Here is a 20,635-nt window from a genome sequence, read left to right on the forward strand (position 1 = left end):
GACCTTATGTTGGGAAATGAGCATGGCTTAGTTACTGGTGTTACAGTGGAAGAGCATTTTAGGGAGAGTGATCACAATAAGTTTTGAATAGGGAGAAGGTTTAACCTTGTGGGAAGATACTAAATTGGTGTAAGGCAAACATTGTTATTGGGCAGGGGTTTGGGAGGGTACATTGGGAGCAGTTGTTATTGGGTAAATCCACATCTGTTATGTTACTCCTCGTTGCCCTGCAGCTCTGCTCTTGCTCCCCCTCCCCCAGTCACAACAGGGACAGAATCCCCCTAGTCCTCTCTTTTCAACCCATCAGCCACCGCATACAGCACATAATCCTCCGACATTCTCGCCACCTCCAACAGATCCCACCAGCAACCACATCTTCCCATCCCCACCCCTTTCTGCTTTCCACAGAGACCGTTCCCTCCACAACTCCCTAGTTAGCATCCCTTCCCACCCAAACCATCCCCGTCCCAGGTACCATCCCCTGCTACCACAGGAGATGCAACAGATGTCCTTATACTTCCTTATACTTAGAATTTAATTCCATTTAGAAGAGTATCACACCTTGGACCATGACCCCACCGACGAGCACCAGACCTTAATCATCAACACCATCACGGACCTCACCATTTCCGGCGCTCTACCCTCTAATGCCTCCAACCATACCGCTCCCCAGCCCCGCAGGGCCCGATTTTACCTTCTACCTAAAATCCATAAGCAGAACTGTCCCAGCAGACCAACTGTTTCTGCCTGTTCATGTCCCACCGAACTTATTTCCACCTACCTCGACTCCATCCTATCCCCCCTGGTTAAATCCCTCCCCACCTACATCCAAGACACCTCACATGCTCTCCATCTCCTCGATAACTTCCAGTTTCCAGGTCCCCACTCCCTCATCTTTACCATGGATGTCCAGTCACTCTACACTTCCATCCCCCACAAGGATGGTCTTGAAGCCCTCCGTTTCTTCCTCGACCGTAGAACCAGCCAATCCCCATCTACTAACACTCTCCTCCGCCTAGCAGAGCTGGTTCTCACCCGTAACAACTTCTCCTTTGACTCCTCCCACTTCCTCCAAACCAGAGGCGTAGCTATGGGCACTCGCATGGGCCCTAGCTAAGCTTGCCTCTTTGTCGGGTACGTCGAACAATCCCTGTTCCAGATGCACACTGGCCCCATCCCCGAACTCTACCTCCGCTAATTGACAACTGCATTGGTGCTACCTCTCGTACCCATGCAGAACTCACTGACTTCATACACTTCACTACAAATTTCCATCCTGCCCTTAAATATACCTGGACTATCTCCGACATCTCCCTACCGTTTCTGGATCTCACCATCTCTATCACAGGAGACAGACTAGTGACTGACATCTACTATAAACCCACTGTCTCGCACAGCTATCTGAACTACACTTCTTCCCACCCTGTCTCCTACAAAAAGTCTATCCCCTACTCCCAATTCCACCGTCTATGCCGCATCTGCACCCGGGATGAGGTGTTTCACACTAGGGCATCAGAGATGTCCTCATTCTTCAATAAACAGGGCTTCCCCTCTTCCATTACAGATGAGGCGCTCACTAGGGGCTCCTCTATATCCCGCTGCTCCACTCTTGCTCCCCCTCCCCCCCATTCGTAACAAGGACAGAATCCCCCTCGTCCTCACCTTCCACCTCATCAGCCAGTGTATCCAACAAATCACCCTCCAACATTTCCGTCACCTCCAACGGGACCCCACTACTGGCCACATCTTCCCACCTCCTCCCCTTTCTGCGTTCCGCAAAGACCGTTCCCTCCGTAACTACCTGGTCCACTCGTCCCTTCCTACCCAAACCACCCCCTCCCTGGGCACTTTCCCCTGCAACCGCCCCCCTCAACTCCATCCAAGGACCCAAGCAGTCCTTCCAGGTGAGACAGACCTGCACCTCCTCCAACCTCATCTATTGTAAACGCTGCTCTAGATGTCAACTTCTCTACATTGGCGAGACCAAACGCAGGCTCAGCGATTGTTTCGCTTACCACCTTCGCTCAGTCCGCCTTGTCCAACCTGATCTCACGGTAGCTGAGCACTTCAACTCCCCCTCCCACTCCCAGTCTGACCTTTCTGTCATGGGCCTCCTCCAGTACCATAGTGAGGCCCATCGGAAATTGGAGGAACAGCACCTCATATTTCGCTTGGGCAGCTTGCAGTATGAACATTGACTTCTCCAACTTTAGATAGTTTCTCTGTCCCTCTCTTCCCCTCCCCCTTCCCAGTTCACACTCTGTCTTCCTGTCTACACCTATATCCTTTCTTTGTCCCGCCCCCCTGACATCAGTCTGAAGAAGGGTCTCGACCCGAAACGTCACCCATTCCTTCTCTCCTGAGATGCTGCCTGACCTGCTGAGTTACTCCAGCATTTTGTGATACCTTAGATTTGTACTAGCATCTGCAGTTATTTTCCTACACTCCATTTAGAAGAGAATGGATTAATTAGGGAGACTTTGCATTCAGCGCATCATGTTTTACTAACTTGATGGATTTTTTTTTGAAGAGGTGACAAAGGCGATTGATGCAGGTAGGATGGTGGATGTTGTCTGCATTAATTTTCGTAAGGCATTTGATAAAGTTCCCCATGACAGGCTGATCAAGAAGATTAAGATACACGGGATTAACAATGATTTGATCGTATAGACCAGGGGTCTCCAAACTTTTCAGCATGAGGGCCACATTATATATTTGGGACATTTTTGCGGGCCGTAGGAAAAAATAAAGAAGTGTGAGTTTTATAAAGTTAATGAACTCAAAAAAGTTTAGACTAGGTTACGTTCGATTAGATTAGGAAAGGTTAAACCAGGTTAGGTTAGATTAGGTTAGTTTACATGGCAACAAATAAATAATATTCAAATTTTTTTAAAGTTGAAATATTGGAAAATATATACCATAAGTATACAATTATTTATAAAACAGAAAAAAATACAGAGACCACCACTGGAGGGGGGAGAGAGGAGTAGAGAGGTGGGGGGGGGGGGGGGGGGGATGAGAGTGGGGTGGGTAGAGAGAGTCGGGAGCAGCGGGTGAGAGTGGGAGCGCGGGGAGGGGGAGGGTGTCAGAGGGTCCAGTGAAGGAGTGCCACCACTTGCGGGGGCTGCTCCCTCCCTCTCTCTCTCCCTAACTCTTTCCCCTCTCCCTTTCTCCCAGAGCCAGCGAGATCTGCGCCGCTCCTCCACTCTCTTCCCCCGCGCCGTCTCCCTCTAACGCAGCAAAATAAGAACAAACACTAGTTGTTGTTCAGAAGCCCCGCATCCCCGGGGTGAGCGGCGGAGGCGAGGAGGGAAGTTTCGCTTGTGTTTGTTCTTATTTTGCTGCGTTAGAGGGAGACGGGGCCGGAGAGAGAGTGGAGCAGTGGCGCTGATCTCGCTGGCGCTGGGAGAGAGAGAGAGGAAGAGAGGGAGGGAGGGAGCAGCACCCTCTGACACCCTCCCCCTTCCCCATGCACCTGCTCTCACCCGCTGCTCCCTCTACCCCGACTCTCTCCCCCCCCCCCCCCCCCCACCTCTACCCAGGGTGAGCGGCGGCGGCAGTGATGAGGAGGGAAGTTTCCTTGAGTTTGTTGTTTGCGAGGGGGCACTGCAATCTCTCGCCTTGTCCCGGCTCTGGGTCGGTGGCGATCTGCTCTCTGGTGAACTTTCGCCGGCAACTTCTGCCTCCCGTCCCCGCTGTCTGGTTAGCACGCAACAAAATAGCTTTTCACTGTACCTCGGTACACGGGACAATAATAATAAACTAATGTAAACTAAGATAAACTTAATCAGAGTGTTGCTGAATTGATAAGATTGTGATTGGAGACCTGGCTTAAAAAATAAATCTGAATTTATTTAAAATTCATATAGTTGTTCCTTCATGAAATTACGGAAGGCCCCTGTACTAATATAACCTCTTGATGTTCTTGTATAGTTCTGGCAGTATGGAGAGTGGGTGGATGTGGTGATCGATGACAGGTTGCCCACAAAGAATAATGCGCTGATGTTTGTGCACTCAGCTTCAGGAAATGAGTTCTGGAGTGCTCTGCTTGAAAAAGCCTATTCAAAGTAAGTTTTTGCCACCAATATAGTATTGTCAGCCGTTACATTATTTTGAATTATTTAGTTTGTTTTTAATGTCTGCATAACTAATTTGGTACAAATCTTACCACTGAGTCTGAGCTGTGAATTAATTTCCCAGAGAGTTCATAAGTTCTAGGATCAGAATTAGGCCATTTGGCCCATCGTGTCTACTCTGCCATTCGATCATGGCTGTTCTATCATTCCCTCTCAACCCCATTCTTCTGCCTTCTCCCCCAACCCCTGACACCCAGTTGAGCACAAGAATCTATTTGATGCTGCATTGTAGCGATGAGCTGGTGCTGCACCGTCAGAGGTAGAGTTTGAAGGAGATGTTAAAGCAAGCCAAGTCTGCTCTCATATGAAAGATAGATACAAAGTGCCAGAGCAACTCAGCAGAGATGATGCCTGACCGGCTGAGTTAATCCAGCACTTTGTGCCCATCCTTGGTATAAACCAGCATTTGCGGTTCGTTGTTTCTCGATTTCTGCCCCCATATGTGACTGATAATGATTTCATGTAGAACCATTTCCATGGCTAACTTTCCCCTGTCAAATAGGCAGTCTATGATTAGAAAAGAAAATCCAGTTATTTGTGGAAGCTTTCAGTGCAAATGTTGGTGCTACATTCCATGCATTTCCCCACTTCCAAAATGTTTGGGGTATCCCAAGCTCATGAAATTTGCTGAACAAATCAGTTGAATTCGATCTTTCTTCCCTAGATTAAATTCACAATGTGCCAATATACTAAGCCAAAACCAACAATCCCTGTTGTTGATGCTGGCACTGACAACAGCAACAGGGACATTTTGTTGCTCTCCTATATACAGAAGGACGATTCGGTACACAGAGATTGTCATCATAGGAAACAGTGCTTGAGTAACTCAGTAAGTCAGGCAGTATCCAAGAAGTACATGGATAGGTGATGTGTCCAGTTGGGACCCCAATATCACTTATCCATGTTCTCTAGTGATGCTGCCTGATCCGCTGAGTTACTCCAGCACTTTGTATCCTTTGATGAAAGCCACAACTGCAGTTCCTAGTTTCTACATCTAGAGATTGTCATTGTGTAGTGTTTAGTTCCATTTACAACTCCTCTGCCACAAAGGGATTTATGTTGGTATGAACAATGGGCCAGATAGCAATCAGTCCTTGACCAATAAGTGGCAGGTAACATCCAAACCTCCCAAAGTACCAGACCTTGATTAATCCAGTGAGATAGAATTTGGCTATGTCTCAAATTTTCCATTGCAAAACAATATTCCTCTTTCTCATTGAATGGCAATGCCAAATTTCACATTCAAAATATTCTCAAGTCAAGTCAATTTTATTTGTATAGCATATTTAAAAACAACCCACGTTGTTCTGGAGATTCTTTTTGCAGAATCTTAATTATACTGTGTTTAAGAGAGAGGACACAAACTGGATTTTGTGTACTGAGTGATTTGCTTTATAACTTCCCAGTCTTTGCTGTCTCAAGGCACATATTAGGAATATAATGGAATACTTGCCACTTACCCTGATAAGTAGAACCAACGTTTCCCAAGAAGTAACCCGGCAACATCCAATTGCTTCATCACCACGTAGAATAATCATTACATCCATCCCCAGCGCACCCTGCCTATAGTGTTTCATCTTAATGATTTACAACTGTAATTTAAGAAGGATTTTCATTAACACGTTACAGGCCTAAATTTCTTGTCTCCCCTCTGAAAGCTGGAAATGCCTGCTTGCAACTTCAATTCTGACCAAATTTCATTTCGTCAGAAATTTGTTTCTGATACTGGATTGAGGCTTGCAAATGAAATAGAGCATAGAACAATGTAGCACCGGAAAAGGCCTTTCAACCCACAATGTCTGTGTTGAACATGATGTCAAGTTAAACTGATCTCATCTACCTGTACATGATCCATATCCCTCCATTTTCTGCACTTCTACATGCCTATCTAAAAGCCTCCTAAACGCCACTATCGTATTTGCCTCCACCAACCCCCCCCTGCAATGCATCCCAGGCCCCCACTACTTTGTGTGTAAAACAAAATTGCCTTGCACATCTCCATTAAACTTCAACCTTTCACCTTATAGCTGTGCCTTCTAGTGTGGAACATTTCCCTATGGGGGGAAAAGGGTTCTGACTGTCTAGCCTATCTATGCCTGTCATAATTTTATATACCTCTATCAAGTCTCCCCTCAACCTCTAAACATTCCAGAGACACTACCTGGTCTTAAGTACTCAACTGGTGTATAAGGGGAGATGAGACTGGGGTCATGATCATGTTGAATGGTAGGGCAGAATTAAAGGGCCAATGGCTGCCTCCTTGCCTCTGTTTCCATGTGTTTGTGTTCTAATGAAGGATTAATTTTGATGTATCAATTTCCCAGATTAAATGGGTCCTATGAAGCATTATCTGGGGGATCTACAATTGAAGGCTTTGAGGATTTTACAGGAGGGATTTCAGAGATGTATGACTTAAATGAAGCACCAAGCAACTTCTTTAAGCTCATACAAAAGGCATTAAATGCTGGGTCACTACTTGGCTGCTCCATTAATGTAAGTATTATCTTCATCCAGAACTCTTCATCCTTGGATTCATTGTTTGGTTAAAAATTTTATTTACTCCAATAACAATCTATCAAATAATGCTAATTGAGAGAATTAGATCATTGATGTTTACCAAAATTTAGCCTTATTCATATGGTGGTGCGCACACATTAGCTATAGATCATAAAGCATGGAAACAGACCCTTCAGTCCAATTTTCCAAAGGTCGGGCAACCATCCATGCTGGTCCCACCTGCCCGCGTTTGCCTATATCCCCCTAGACCTTTCCTATCCATGTACCTGTCCAAATGTCTTCTTTTAAATGTTGTTATAGTACCTGCCTCAACTCCCTCCTGGCAGTTCATTCCATACACCCAACACCTTCTGTGTGGATAAAGTCACCCCTTGGGTTCCTAAATCTTTTCCCTCTCACCTTAAACCGATGTCCTCTGGTTCTTGATTCCCCTACTCTGGGTAAAATACTCTGTGCATTCAAAGTACTGTGTGAAAATCTCCATTCGTCCCATCACAGAGGAATTCTGGAATTGACATCTCGTACATACGATGCCATGGAACAGTCGCCCTTGGTTGCAAGGCACAGTGTAGCAGTAGTTGTACAGTGCAAGATGCATCTGAAACCTGGCACTACTCGCCTCAGCTGAACCATGTTTTGGCAGCCGTATGTAGGAGTGAGATGCCAACAAATGACACAAAGTGCCGGGGTAACTCAGTGGGTCTGCCAGCATCTCTGGAGAATGTGGATAGGTAACATTTTGGGTCGAGACCGTTCTTCAGATGCTGTCACAATTTGCATTCAGAACTACCCCAGTGATGGTCAGAAAATGTTGTAGAGGTGAAATGCGGTACTAAATTTACCTTTAGACTATTTGGCTAAAACAACCTATGTTGAATAAAGTTTCACGTGATGATAAAGTAGCACAGTACTGTGCGTTGTGTGACTAATAAATCCAAGTAACTGACCTGCATGATAAATATAAGTTGATTGTTTAATGGATCATTGTTTTATGCGTTAGATCACCAGCTCAGCAGAGACCGAGGCAATTACTTCACAGCAGCTGGTCAAAGGACATGCTTATTCTTTAACTGGAGCGGAAATAGTAAGTTTAAAATAAACTCTTTTTAATAATCTTTACCCCACCATTGCATTTTGTATCTCCAGAAAGTGTGAGACACTATTTCTCTGCGGTTTCGCAAATCCTATTTTGAAAGGAGCCGAGCTATTCTCTCTGCCCCTTTTAATGGTTATGACTCATGCTAATTAAAACAAGTTATATAGGTACCACAGGCGAATGACATTTTATCTCTTGCCCCAAACAGTCAGGCATAGCCCTCCTTTCAAACCCTCTCACCCATCTAGCCTTTGGCTCTTCATTCCCACAACACCTGCGCTTAAATACTGTCTTACAGCTGAATTTTAGATCCCTCTTGGACCCTAAGTCTCCCTGCCTAGTATATCATTCCTGCAACATATCTTTGGAACAGACCTGAATATACTTGTTGATAGATCTAGCTGGACGACATTCTAGGATTATCCTCTGGAACGAAATTTAATAGCAGCCACCTACCTTATTTATCTCTGCCATCAAACACCTTGCCTGTGGCACCTATACCCTGAATCTGTCAGCTGCCTTTCAGTTGGTACCACCTGAGAACAAGTCAAAAGATTGTGGAATTAAATTACACTCTAGAGATTGGAACACAAATTTTTGACTGATGCCATGGAATTTTTGACTGATGTTTCTGTGCAATGTCGAGGAAACAAAACACTGTCAGGGTGCTGTCTTTAAGATTAATGCTATATCTGTGCACTGCCTAGATTCTGAAGGGAATATAAGGTGTATTGTTTTGAAGATGAGTGGAATTATCAGTCTAGGCTGATTATTACTCAGTCAGCATTCCCACTACAGTCATATTGCTGTTGGTGGAAGTTTGTTGGGAATGCAAATTGCCTTCAGAGTTTTTGCACTTCAAAATACACTTGATTAGCAGTAAAATGCTGTGAGATATCCTGAGATTGTAGAAAGTGCATCATCAACCTTTTTCATTTATTTTCTTACCTATCCTTGTGCTAGCAGCAAGTTTGGAAACTGCACTTTTGGTTCCTTCGTCCAAGCTACTTACACAAATTGTAAAGAGCTGAGATCCCTGTGGCGCAGCATTTGTTGCATCTTGCCATCGGAAAAATACATATTTAAGCTGATATTGTGTTTCTTATGAGATGGCCAAACTTCAATTCACATCATCATATGACCACAAACAATATTAATTTTTAGTTTCCACAATAACTTTTGATGCGAAACCTTAGCCATCCTGTGCCATCTTGAAATCTAGCTATTAGTACATCCGCTGTTTTTTTTCTTTATTCACTCTGCATGTTACTTTTCTACAAGATCGCCAATAAATTGGTCAAACATGATTTATCTTTCATTAAACTCGGTTGATTTGCCTGACGTATGGTACACTTTGTGGCCTGAAGTTTCCTGCTTTCGCTCTCCTTCCTTTTTTCTGCATAAAGGAGTTACATTTGCTACTTTCTAACATCATGGTACCTTCCCCAAATCTAGGGAATGTTGGATAGTTAAATCCAATGCATCAACCATCTCAACGTCCATTTAAAAAACCTATGCTGTCATCGTTATCCCATGCCACGTTTTATCTGCCGAAATTCTCGTGAAGCACCATGGACAATTTCATGTATTAAAGATGCTTTATAAATGCAAGGTTTTGCTCTATGCACTGAATATCCTCTAAGACAACAGATAAAGGAGACGCTAAGTTTTCTTGTCACTTAATCCTGTAGGTGAACTATCAAGGCGACGAGGAGAAATTGGTCCGTGTCCGTAATCCATGGGGTCAAGTGGAGTGGACTGGAAGCTGGTCCGACAAGTAGGTGTTTTGGTGGAATTTTGTTACATTGCTTATCAAATGTTTGTCATCTTTAACACATTCTTCAGAATTCTGCTGTCTCACATCAATAGATGTCATGACCCCTCTTGGATAGAGTGGATGTGGAGAGGATGTTTCCACTAGTGGAAGAGTCTAGGAATAGAGGTCATAGCATCAGAATTAAAGGACGTTCTTTTATGAAGGAGATGAGGAGGAATTTCTTTAGTCAGAGGGTGGAGAATCTGTGGAATTCTTTGCCACAGAAGGCTGTGGAGGCCAAGTCAGTGGATATTTTTAAGGCAGAGATAGATAGATTCTTGATCAGTAAGGGTGTCAGAGGTTATGGGGAGAAGGCAGGAGAATGGGGTTGAGAGGGAAAGACAGATCAGCCATGATTGAATGGTTGATTAGACTTGATGGGCTGAATGGCCTAATTCTACTCCTTTTCCGTATGACCTTATGACCTCTTCCCAAATGCCATGAGACCATAGAGCCATTCAATAGCAGCTGATGAGTCAAACAATGTACTTGCCTCAAGCAAGGTACTTCCCTGCTCTTGTTTAGTTTATTATTGTCATGTATACCGAGCTCCAGTGAAAAGCTTTTTCCTTGCGTGTTAAAGTCACCGTAAAGACTGTATGTGATTGCAATCAGGTAAGAGTATACTCCAAGATTGACTATGTTGTTCCCATGTTTTTAAGATGATATGAATAGTAGCAGATCAATTTGGGTTAGAGAGTCATAGTCATACAGAGTGGAAACAGGCCCTTCAGCCCAACTTGCCCACACTGGCCAACATGTCCCATCCACACTAGTTCCATCTGCCTGCTTTTGGCCCATATCCCTCTAAACCTATCCTATCCATGTACCTGTCTAAATGTTTCTTAAATGTTGTAATAATACCTGCCTCAACTACCTCCTCCGGCAGCTCGTTCCATACACCCATACACCCACCACCCTCGGTTTCCTATTAAATCTTTTCCCCCCTCACCTAAAACTCGATTCCCCTATTCTGGGCAAGAGACTGTGTGCATCTACCTTATCTATTCCTCTCATGATTTTGTACACCTCTATAAGACCCCTCATCGTCCTACACTCCAAGGACTAGTTCTTGGTGTTTTTGGATAATAATGGACCTACCTCAGATGAAAGTCGATGTTCATGTACATGAGTCACTCCGGTAACTAGTGGCAGCATAATTGCCTTATGAAATGTTCCTCATCTCTTCCAGTGCACCAGAGTGGCAAGACGTCCCTGAAGAAGAAAGAGAGCGCCTATGTGACCGATCAGAGAATGGCGAATTCTGGTAAAAATTGATTCAGTCCTCGGGCCAGCCTTGATCTTATGACGTGTTTAACGGCAGTCAGAGCAAATTGGTGGCATGAAATTTAAAGTGACAACCAAAAAACGTTCTAAATTCTCTGTCGGCTTGTGGAGTCCGGGGTACGTTTGGCAGAACTGCTGATGGGTTAACTGGGAGACATCAAGCTCAGCATGCGCAGGACAACAGCTTTTGCTACGTAAAATGAAATGTGAGAGATTTAGAACTGGGATCTAAAGAAACTGGATTAGATAAGAGTTGGTTTTGGCACCGTGTTTGGCACAGTCATTGTGGGCCTGTTCTTGCGCTGTACTGTCCAATGTTTCTATGCAGTAGGCTGTGAGGGTTGGGAACTGAATCCATGGCTTCTGTATTTTATCATAATTCGAGCAAAGAGCTGCAGATGCCGGAAACATGAAACATAAACAAAACTGAATGGAAGTATTCCACGGATCAGGTAGCTGCCTTGGGAAGAAACATCAGACTCAACGTCTTGGGTCAAGGTGCCTTCATCAGAACTCACAAGGTCCCACATGGTAGGTAGGTCCAGAATGGCACATTAAAAACAAAAAAGTAACCAGGTAGAAGGTAGGACCGCACAAGGATAAAGGAAGGAATTTATGCTTCGGGGATGTAGGCGAGCTACTTTACTCCTGATGCATCGGTATTCATCAAGGAGAAGGAAATGGAGGATAGTGAGATCGGTAATATACTAAGGTAGTTTGAGATCAAGGAGGAGGTGATGTTGGATCTCTTGAGAAACATTAAGGTGGATAAATCTCTGCGGCCTGATGGTATCTATGCCAGGTTATTGAGAGAGGCAAAAGAGGAGATTGCAGAGGCCATGACAGGATGCTTCCTGGCCATAGGCAAGGTCCCGACGGTCTGGTGAGTAACCAGCGTTGTTCGTTTGTTTTAGAAGAAAAGTAGGGATAATCCACATTCTTCCACTACTACTTCTGCCTACTTTCACGAAGCTAATTTTGGATCCAATTAGCCAGCTTATCTTGGATCCATTGTGCCCAGCATGTTTCTGTTTGTTTACCCTATCTATGTCTCCCATAATTTGATATAGTTCTATCAGAACTCCCCTCAACCTCCAACGGTCCAAGATTGTCTGACCTCTCCTTGCAGCTAACACCCTCTAATCCAAACAGCATTCTGGAAAGCCTCTTCTCCACCCTCTCCAAATCCAGAGAAGATGATGGATGCCAAGCTAAGAAATTAGGAAGTATTGGAACAGAGAATTAAAAAATTAAACAGAGAACAAGGAATTAAAGCTCCTTCCTATGTGGTGAATAAGTGGCACAACAGTCGGGTGAGATGTCAGTCTCCACGTTGTGATTTATGTTCAGCAATTCTCTTTGTTTAATGATATAACAAACATCCATTCACAAATGATTAGAGCTTACACAAATAAACTATTTATCCATTATTTAGAGAATGCTAAGCATTTTTTTCCTGTGGGCATTAGTTTTATTTTGTTATTCCTCCACATTACAGGATGGCATTTTCCGAATTTCTAAGTAATTTCTCTCGAGTAGAAATCTGCAATCTCACCCCTGACACACTTAACAATGATGAAGTTCACAAGTGGAACATGGTTACCTACGATGGGTCCTGGAGGCGTGGATCTTCTGCGGGAGGATGTCGAAACTTTATAAGTACAGAACTGCAATTTTCCCTATCTTTGCCATTTTGTCTTGTAGAATCCAATCTATTCTCTGCTAACGCTGCACTGGTGCAACACTATTGCAGAGCCTTCTGCTCTGTTAACGTGTCTTCTCCTCTGCTAATGTGCCATGAAGTTCTGGAGACACAAGGAACTGCAAATGCTGGATCTTAAGCAAAACACAAAGTGCTGGATGAACTCAGCGGGTCAGGCAACATCTGTGGAGTGAATGGAAGGTGACATCTTGGGCTGGGATCCTTCTTCAAACTGAAGGGTTAGTCTGAAGAAGGGTCAAAACCCGAACGTAACCTGTCCATTCCCTCCACAGATGCCACCTCCAGCACTCGGCGTTTTGCCAGGAAGTTCTCTTAGCTTCAAGTCAAAGATACATTAGTGTCAGGATGATCTGTTCTCTTTCTGTGGTTCCTGTTTAAAGGGGACCTGAAGAGCATGTTTTTCACATAGAGGATGTCTTTGGAATGTGGGAGGAAACTGGGAGGAAACCGGAGCACCCGAAGAAAACCCACACGGTCATAGGGAGAATGTATGAACTCTGTACAGACAGCACCCGTCATCAGGATTGAACCCGGGTCTCTGGAGCTGTAAGGCAGTAACTCTACCGCTGTCCCACTGTGTCAAGTATTTTGAGAATACTGCCTCCACTTGGGCAGTTCTAGATTTTCACCACCACAAAATCTGCCACTTGCATTGACCCAATTTGGCTGAAAATATTTCTACCAAGGGGAACATTTGCTCACTATGCTAAATATATTGCACCTCATAATTTTGTATACCTTTATCAGGTCACCACTTAGCCACATCCCGCGACAAGGAAAACAAAGACCATCTAGTCCCTCCTTGTATCTAAAACATTCCATTCACGGTGAATCCTCACTTCAAATTTGCCAGTTTTCCACAGTAAAACTTGAATTCATGATTTCACACCATTAGTGCAGTTCTTTAGAGTTTTAGACTTTAGAGATAGGCAGAAATAGGCCCTTCGGCCCACTGAGTCCAAGCCGACCAGCGATCACATGTACAGTAACACTATCCAACACAAAATAAAATTTACAGTTTTTTACCAAAGCCAATTAACCTACAAACTGGTACGTTTTGAGTTCTTTTGGGAAGAAACTGGAGCATTCGGAGAAAATCCATGCGATTACAGGGAGAACGTAGAAACTCTGTAAAGACAGCACCCTTAGTCAGGATCAAACCCAGGTCTCTGGCGCTGTAAGGCAGCAACTCTACCGCTGCACCTGTGTTCTCTGCATTGTTTTGATTCTTAAAAGGTTGACGGTGGATATGCAATGAAAGGCATTTAAAGACCGCATGGATGAACTACAACAATTGTTCATCCCAGTTTTGGCAAAAGAATAAATCAGGGAAGGTAGTGCATTCGTGGCTAACAAGGGAAATTAGGGATAGTATCAAAACAAAAGTTGATGTGTACAAATTAGCAAGAAAAAGCAGCCTACCAGAGGACTGGGAGAAATTCAGAGTCCAGCAGAGGAGGATAAAGGGCTTAATTAGGAAAGGGAAAATAGATTATGAAAGAAAACTGTCAGGGAACATAAAAACTGACTGCAAAAGCTTTTATAGATATGTGAAGAGAAAAAGATTAGTTAAAACAAATGTAGGTCCCTTGCAGTCAGAAACAGGTGAATTGATCATGGGGAACAAGGACATGGCAGACCAATTGAATAACTACTTTGGTTCTGTCTTCACTAAGGAAGACATAAATAATCTGCCGGAAATAGCAGGGGACCGGGGGTCAAATGAGATGGAGGAACTGAGTGAAATCCAGGTTAGTCGGGAAGTGTTGTTAGGTAAATTGAATGGATTAATGACCGATAAATCCCCAGGGCCAGATAGGCTGCATCCCAGAGTGCTTAAGGAGGTAGCCCCAGAAATAGTGGATGCATTAGTGATAATTTTTCAAAACTCTTTGGATTCTGGAGTAGTTCCTGAGGATTGGAGGGTAGCTAATGTAACCCCACTTTTCAAAAAGGGAGGGAGAGAGAAAACGGGGAATTACAGACCAGTTAGTCTAACATCGGTAGTGGGGAAAATGCTAGAGTCGGTTATTAAAGATGGGATAGCAGCACATTTGGAAAGTGGTGAAATCATTGGACAAAGTCAGCATGGATTTATGAAAGGTAAATCATGTCTGACGAATCTTATAGAATTTTTCGAGGATGTAACTAGTAGAGTGGATAAGGGAGAACCAGTGGATGTGTTATATCTGGACTTCCAGAAGGCTTTCAACAAGGTCCCACATAAGAGATTAGTATGCAAACTTAAAGCACACGGTATTGTGGGTTCAGTATTGATGTGGATAGAGAACTGGCTGGCAGACAGGAAGCAAAGAGTAGGAATAAACGGGTCTTTTTCAGAATGGCAGGCAGTGACTAGTGGGGTACCGCAAGGCTCAGTGCTGGGACCCCAGCTATTTACAATATATATTAATGATTTGGACGAGGGCATTGAATGCAACATCTCCAAGTTTGCGGATGACACGAAGCTGGGGGGCAATGTTAGCTGTGAGGAGGATGCTAGGAGGCTGCAATGTGACTTGGATAGGTTAGGTGAGTGGGCAAAGGCATGGCAGATGCAGTATAATGTAGATAAATGTGAGGTTATCCACTTTGGTGGCAAGAACAGGAAAGCAGACTATTATCTGAATGGTGGCCGATTAGGAGTAGGGGAGATGCAACGAGACCTGGGTGTCGTGGTACACCAGTCATTGAAAGTAGGCATGCAGGTGCAGCAGGCAGTGAAGAAAGCGAATGGTATGTTGGCATTCATAGCGAGGGGATTTGAGTATAGGAGCAGGGCGGTTCTGCTGCAGTTGTACAGGGCATTGGTGAGACCACACCTGGAGTATTGCGTACAGTTTTGGTCTCCTAATCTGAGGAAAGTACAGAGAAGGTTCACCAGATTGATTCCTGGGATGGCAGGACTTTCATATGAAGAAAGACTGGATAGACTCGGCTTGTACTCGCTGGAATTTAGAAGATTGAGGGGAGATCTTATAGAAACTTACAAAATTCTTAAGGGGTTGGAGAGGCTAGATGCGGGAAGATTGTTCCCGATGTTGTGGAAGTCCAGAACAAGGGGTCACAATTTAAGGATAAGGGGGAAGTCTTTTAGGACCGAGATGAGAACTTTTTTTTTCACACAGAGAGTGGTGAATCTGTGGAATTCTCTGCCACAGAAGGTAGTTGAGGCCAGTTCATTGGCTATATTTAAGAGGGAGTTAGATGTGGCCCTTGTGGCTAAAGGGATCAGGGGGTTTGGAGAGAAGGCAGGTACGGGATACTGAGTTGGATGATCAGCCATGATCATATTGAATGGCGGTGCAGGCTCGAAGGGCCGAATGGCCTACTCCTGCACCTATTTTCTATGTTTCTATGTCTATGTTTCTATGTTTTTCTAGTAATAGAGCCATCATGCTTCCATATACCACATTACTCATAGTTTTCAAACCACAGTGGGATAATGAAACTAGTTTGCATTGATTTGTCCAGAATGATGTGGACATTAATCTGTTGTTAAATAGCTCAACTCATTAATACCCATGGCTATCCATCCATAGAATCATTTTGGCAAAATCCTCAATATAAGATATATTTGATGGAGGCAGATGAAGATCCTGATGACGATGATGAGAATTGCAGTTTTCTGGTCGGAGTTATTCAGAAGAATCGTAGAAGGCAAAGGAAAATGGGCGAGGATATGCATACTATTGGCTTTGCTATCTATGAGGCAAGTTTTAACATTTTCCTTATCTTTTCATGCTGTACAAACAAAAATGTGAAATTAATAAAATAAAACCCCTTTTCGAGTTTACGCAGCAGAAACAAAATGATCACACAAAGTGTTGGTGTCGTTGGTGCCATGATCCTATTCAATGACAGTAGGCTCAAGGTCCAGTGGCTTACACCTGCATGTGATTTATGTGTTTGTATTTCATGTGTGGTGAAGTTTTTCATTCAAAGTCTTTGGGTCTAAATTGGGATGTTGAATTATTATCATCACTTCTCTGGTCTGTACGAGATGAAATAGCATCAACCTGCCTTCACTGTTTGAAGAGCAGAGTTCTCTGTCTAATGTTGTTGGCTCTGCTGGTTCAGCGATGAGGCATGAACAATACAGGATCTGCTTAAGTCACTGGACATAAAAAACGTAACCTTGGCATAATTCAATACAGCTGGTCAGCTGTATTTGGTACTCGAGAGTGATACCGTGTGGAAACAGGCCCTTTGACCCAACTTGCCCACACTAGCCAACAATGTCCCAGCGACACTAGTCCCACTTGCCTGCACTTGGTCCATATCCCTCCAAACTTGTCCTATCCATGTACCTGTCTAACCGCTTCTTAAACAATGGGATAGTCCTAGCCTCAACTACCTCTGGCAGCTTGTTCCATACACTCACCATCCTTTGTGTGAAAAAGTTACCCCTCGGGCTCCTATTAAATCTTTTCCCCTTCATCTTGAACCTATGTCCTCTGGTCCTTGATTCCTCGTCTCTGGGCAAGAGACTGTGCATCTACCCGATCTATTCCTCATGATTTTGCACACCTCTATGAGATCACCCCTAATCCTCCTGCACTCCATGGAAGTAGACCCAGCCTACTCAACCTCCCTATAGCTCACACCCTCTAGTCCTGGCAACATCCTCGTAAATCTTTTCTGAACCCTTTCAAGCTTGACAATATCTTTTCTATAACATGGTGCCCAGAACTGAACACAATATTCTAAATGCGGACTCACCAACGTCTTATACAACTGCAACATGACCTCCCAACTTCTATACTTAATGCTCTGGCTGATGAAGGCCAAAGTGCCAAAAGCCTTTTTGACCACCTTATCTACCTGCGACTCAACCTTCAAGGAACCATGTACCTATACTCCTAGATCCCTCTGCTCTACAACACTACCCAGAGGCCTACCATTTACTGTATAGGTCCTGCCCTTGTTCAACGTCCCAAAATACAACATCTCACACTGCCTATACTTGTCCCATGCATCCTTCTTGTTTTTGACCAATGCCTCAATTTCCCTCGTCAGCCAAGCTTCCTTGCTTTGCCCTTCACTCTAATCGGGACGTACATATCCTGAGCTTTCATCAGCACACTTTTAAAAACATCTCACTTGGCCGGTTCCTTTTCCCTCAATTAACCTGCCCCAGTCAACTTGAGCGAGACCTGCTCTCATACCCTCAAAGTTGGCCTTACCCCAGTTGAGCATTTTAACACGTGGACCCTCTCTGTCCCTATCCATAACTATCTTAAACCTGATCAAACTGTGGTCACCGGTCCCAAAAGGCTCCTCCACAAATACTTGATTAACTTGCCCTTCCCAATTTCCCAATGCTAGATCCAGCATTGCCCTTTCACGTGTTGGGGCCTCTACATACTGCTTAAGAAAACTCTCCTGCACACTTTTGAGGAATAGCACCCCATTCACACTATCATTTTCCCAGTTTATATTGGGAAAGTTAAAATCCCCTGCTATAACAACCTTATTTGACCGACAGCTGTCTGCAATCTCCTGGCATATTTGTTCTTCTAATTCCTGTTGACTAGTTGGGGTCGATAGTACATCCCCATCAAGGTGACCATCCTTTTCTTGTTCCTCAGCTCCACCCTTATAGCCACACTAGATGAATCGTCTGTAATGTCACTTCTGATCACTGCCGTGACATCCTCCTTAACCAACAATGCAACCCCCCCTCCTCTTTTTCCATCACCCCGTCTCTCCTGAAGCTCCTGTACCCCGAAACATTGAGCCCCTCCCATAACCAGGTTTCAGTCTTGGCTACAACATCCCAGTCGCTCGTACCTATCCATGCCGAGTGGATTCAGTCACACGGCAGAGAAACAGGCCCTTCCACCAACTAGGTCTGCCCTGGCCTTTTAAGTACCTATAAATATTAACCCCATTTCCAAACTTCCCAACATTTGATTCACAGCCTTCTATGCTGTCGTTTGTCAAGTGCTCTTATAAATAAGTGTTACTTTATTAGTAATTAACCCTTTAGATTGGTTTAATTCTACTAACCTCTTACTGAAGACAGAAGTACTAATAAATGGTTGCTGACAAGGCATTGTTCTCAATCTGAAGAAGGGTCCTGATCTGAAGCGTCACCTCTCCATGTTCTCCAGAGTTGCTGCCTGACCTGCTCAGTTACTCCAGCACTTTGTCTTTTTTTGTAAACCATCATCTGTCGTCCCTTGTTTCTTCAATTAGCTATCTGTGGCAGGTAATGAGATGGTGTGGTATTGCTTGTACAAAAGTATTGAGATTATAATCCATTACGGAAAGTTGTGACACTAAAAAAAAATCTGCTCAACTCTGGCTATTCTGTCCAAGTGGCGAACAGGTCCACTCTTGGTCACCAGCACCTGCACACATGGTGCTTGGGAGACCAGTGGGATGGAGGGGGATAGACTTGCTGGCATGTCCAGGTGCCAACCATCCTCCCCCCCACCACCTGTCCATCCCCGAGGTTGAACCACGCAGAGATGCGAGCTCTGAGCAGACTCACCCACTCACTCTCTGAGTCAGTGACCCTGAGGCTGGCTGTTTGGTACTCTTCCTCCCCTTACGTGCTTTCTTCTCGCAGCTATTTCTATGAGCCTCTTCCATGCACTTTCTGTTCATTCCAGACCCATGAGCACTTCTCAGGAACAGAACCTCGTTGTAGCGGGAACTTCCAGAAGTGACTTAGAAAAATGTACTTCGGAGACAATTTTGTACATGGAGGTTAAGGGTCTTACAGCGTCCTCCATAATGTTTGGGACAAGACCCATCATTTATTTATTTGCCTCTGTACTACACAATTTGTGATTTGTAATTGAAAAAAATCACATGTGGTTAAAGTGCACGTTGTCAGATTTTATTAAAGGCCATTTTTGATACATTTTGATTTCACCATGTAGAAATTACAGCAGTGTTTATACATAGTCCCCATTTCAGGACACCATAATGTTTGGGACACTTGGCTTTACAGGTGTTTGTAATTGTTCAGGTGTGTTTAATTGCCCCTTAATGCAGGTATAAGAGCTCTCAGCACCTAGTCTTTCCTCCAGTCTTTCCATCACCTTTGGATACTCTTATTGCTGTTTATCAACATGAGGACCAAAGTTGTGCCAATGAAAGTCAAAGAAGCCATTATGGGACTGAGAAACAAGAATAAAACTGATCGAGACATCAGCCAAACCTTCGGCTTACCAAAATCAACTGTTTGAAACATCATTAAGAAGAAAGAGAGCACTGGTGAGCTTATTAATCGCAAAGGGACTGACAGGCCAAGGAAGACCTCCACAGCTGATGACAGAAGAATTCTCTCTATAATTTAAAAAAAATCCCAAATATCTGTCCGACACTCTTCAGGAGTCAGGTGTGGATTTGTCAATGACTACTGTCTGCAGAAGACTTCATGAACAGAAATATAGAGAGAGGCTACACTGCAAGTTGCAAACCACTGGTTAGCCACAAACTAGGATGGCCAGGTTACAGTTTGCAAGTATTCAAAAGAGCAAACACAGTTCTGGAAAAACTGAACAGATGAGATGAAGATTAACTTATATCAGAGTGATGGCAAGAGCAAAGTGTGCAGGAGAGAAGGAAATGCCCAAGATCCAAAGCATACCACCTCATCTGTGAAACACTGTGGGGGGAGTGTTAGGGCCTGGGCATGTATGGCTGCTGATGGTACTGGCTCACTTATCGTCATTGATGATACAACTGCTGATGGTAGTAGCATAATAAATTCTGAAATGTAGACACATCCTATCTGCTCAAGTTCAAACAAATGCCTCAAAACTCATTGACTGGCAGTTCATTCTGCAGCAAGACAATGATCCCAAACATACTGCTCAAGCAACAAAGGAATTTTACAAAGCTAAGAAATGATCGATTCTTGAGTGACCAAGTCAAGCACCCAATCTGAACCCAATTGAACATGCCTTTTATATGGTGAAGCGAAAACTGAAGGGGACTAGCCCCCAAAACAAGCAATACAGGCCTGGCAGAGCATCACCAGAGAAGACACCCAGCAACTGGTGATGTCCATGAATTGCAGACTTCAAGCAGTCATTGCATGC

At 44.1% G+C, this 20,635-nt stretch overlaps 1 protein-coding gene across 1 annotated transcript in view; it reads left to right on the forward strand.

Annotated features, from left to right (window-relative positions):
- The window catches only part of LOC144596569 (calpain-2 catalytic subunit-like), a 61,615-nt gene that overhangs the window by 26,515 nt on the left and 14,465 nt on the right, over window positions 1-20,635 (forward strand). The window contains exons 4-10 of the mRNA XM_078405029.1: window positions 3,934-4,067; window positions 6,461-6,629; window positions 7,654-7,737; window positions 9,441-9,526; window positions 10,758-10,832; window positions 12,351-12,511; window positions 16,118-16,287. Coding sequence (XP_078261155.1) covers window positions 3,934-4,067; window positions 6,461-6,629; window positions 7,654-7,737; window positions 9,441-9,526; window positions 10,758-10,832; window positions 12,351-12,511; window positions 16,118-16,287 — 879 coding nt within the window. The remainder of the gene's footprint in view (window positions 1-3,933; window positions 4,068-6,460; window positions 6,630-7,653; window positions 7,738-9,440; window positions 9,527-10,757; window positions 10,833-12,350; window positions 12,512-16,117; window positions 16,288-20,635) is intronic.

This window comes from Rhinoraja longicauda, chromosome 9 (genome assembly GCF_053455715.1).
Source record: "Rhinoraja longicauda isolate Sanriku21f chromosome 9, sRhiLon1.1, whole genome shotgun sequence".
Lineage (NCBI taxonomy): Eukaryota > Metazoa > Chordata > Chondrichthyes > Rajiformes > Arhynchobatidae > Rhinoraja > Rhinoraja longicauda.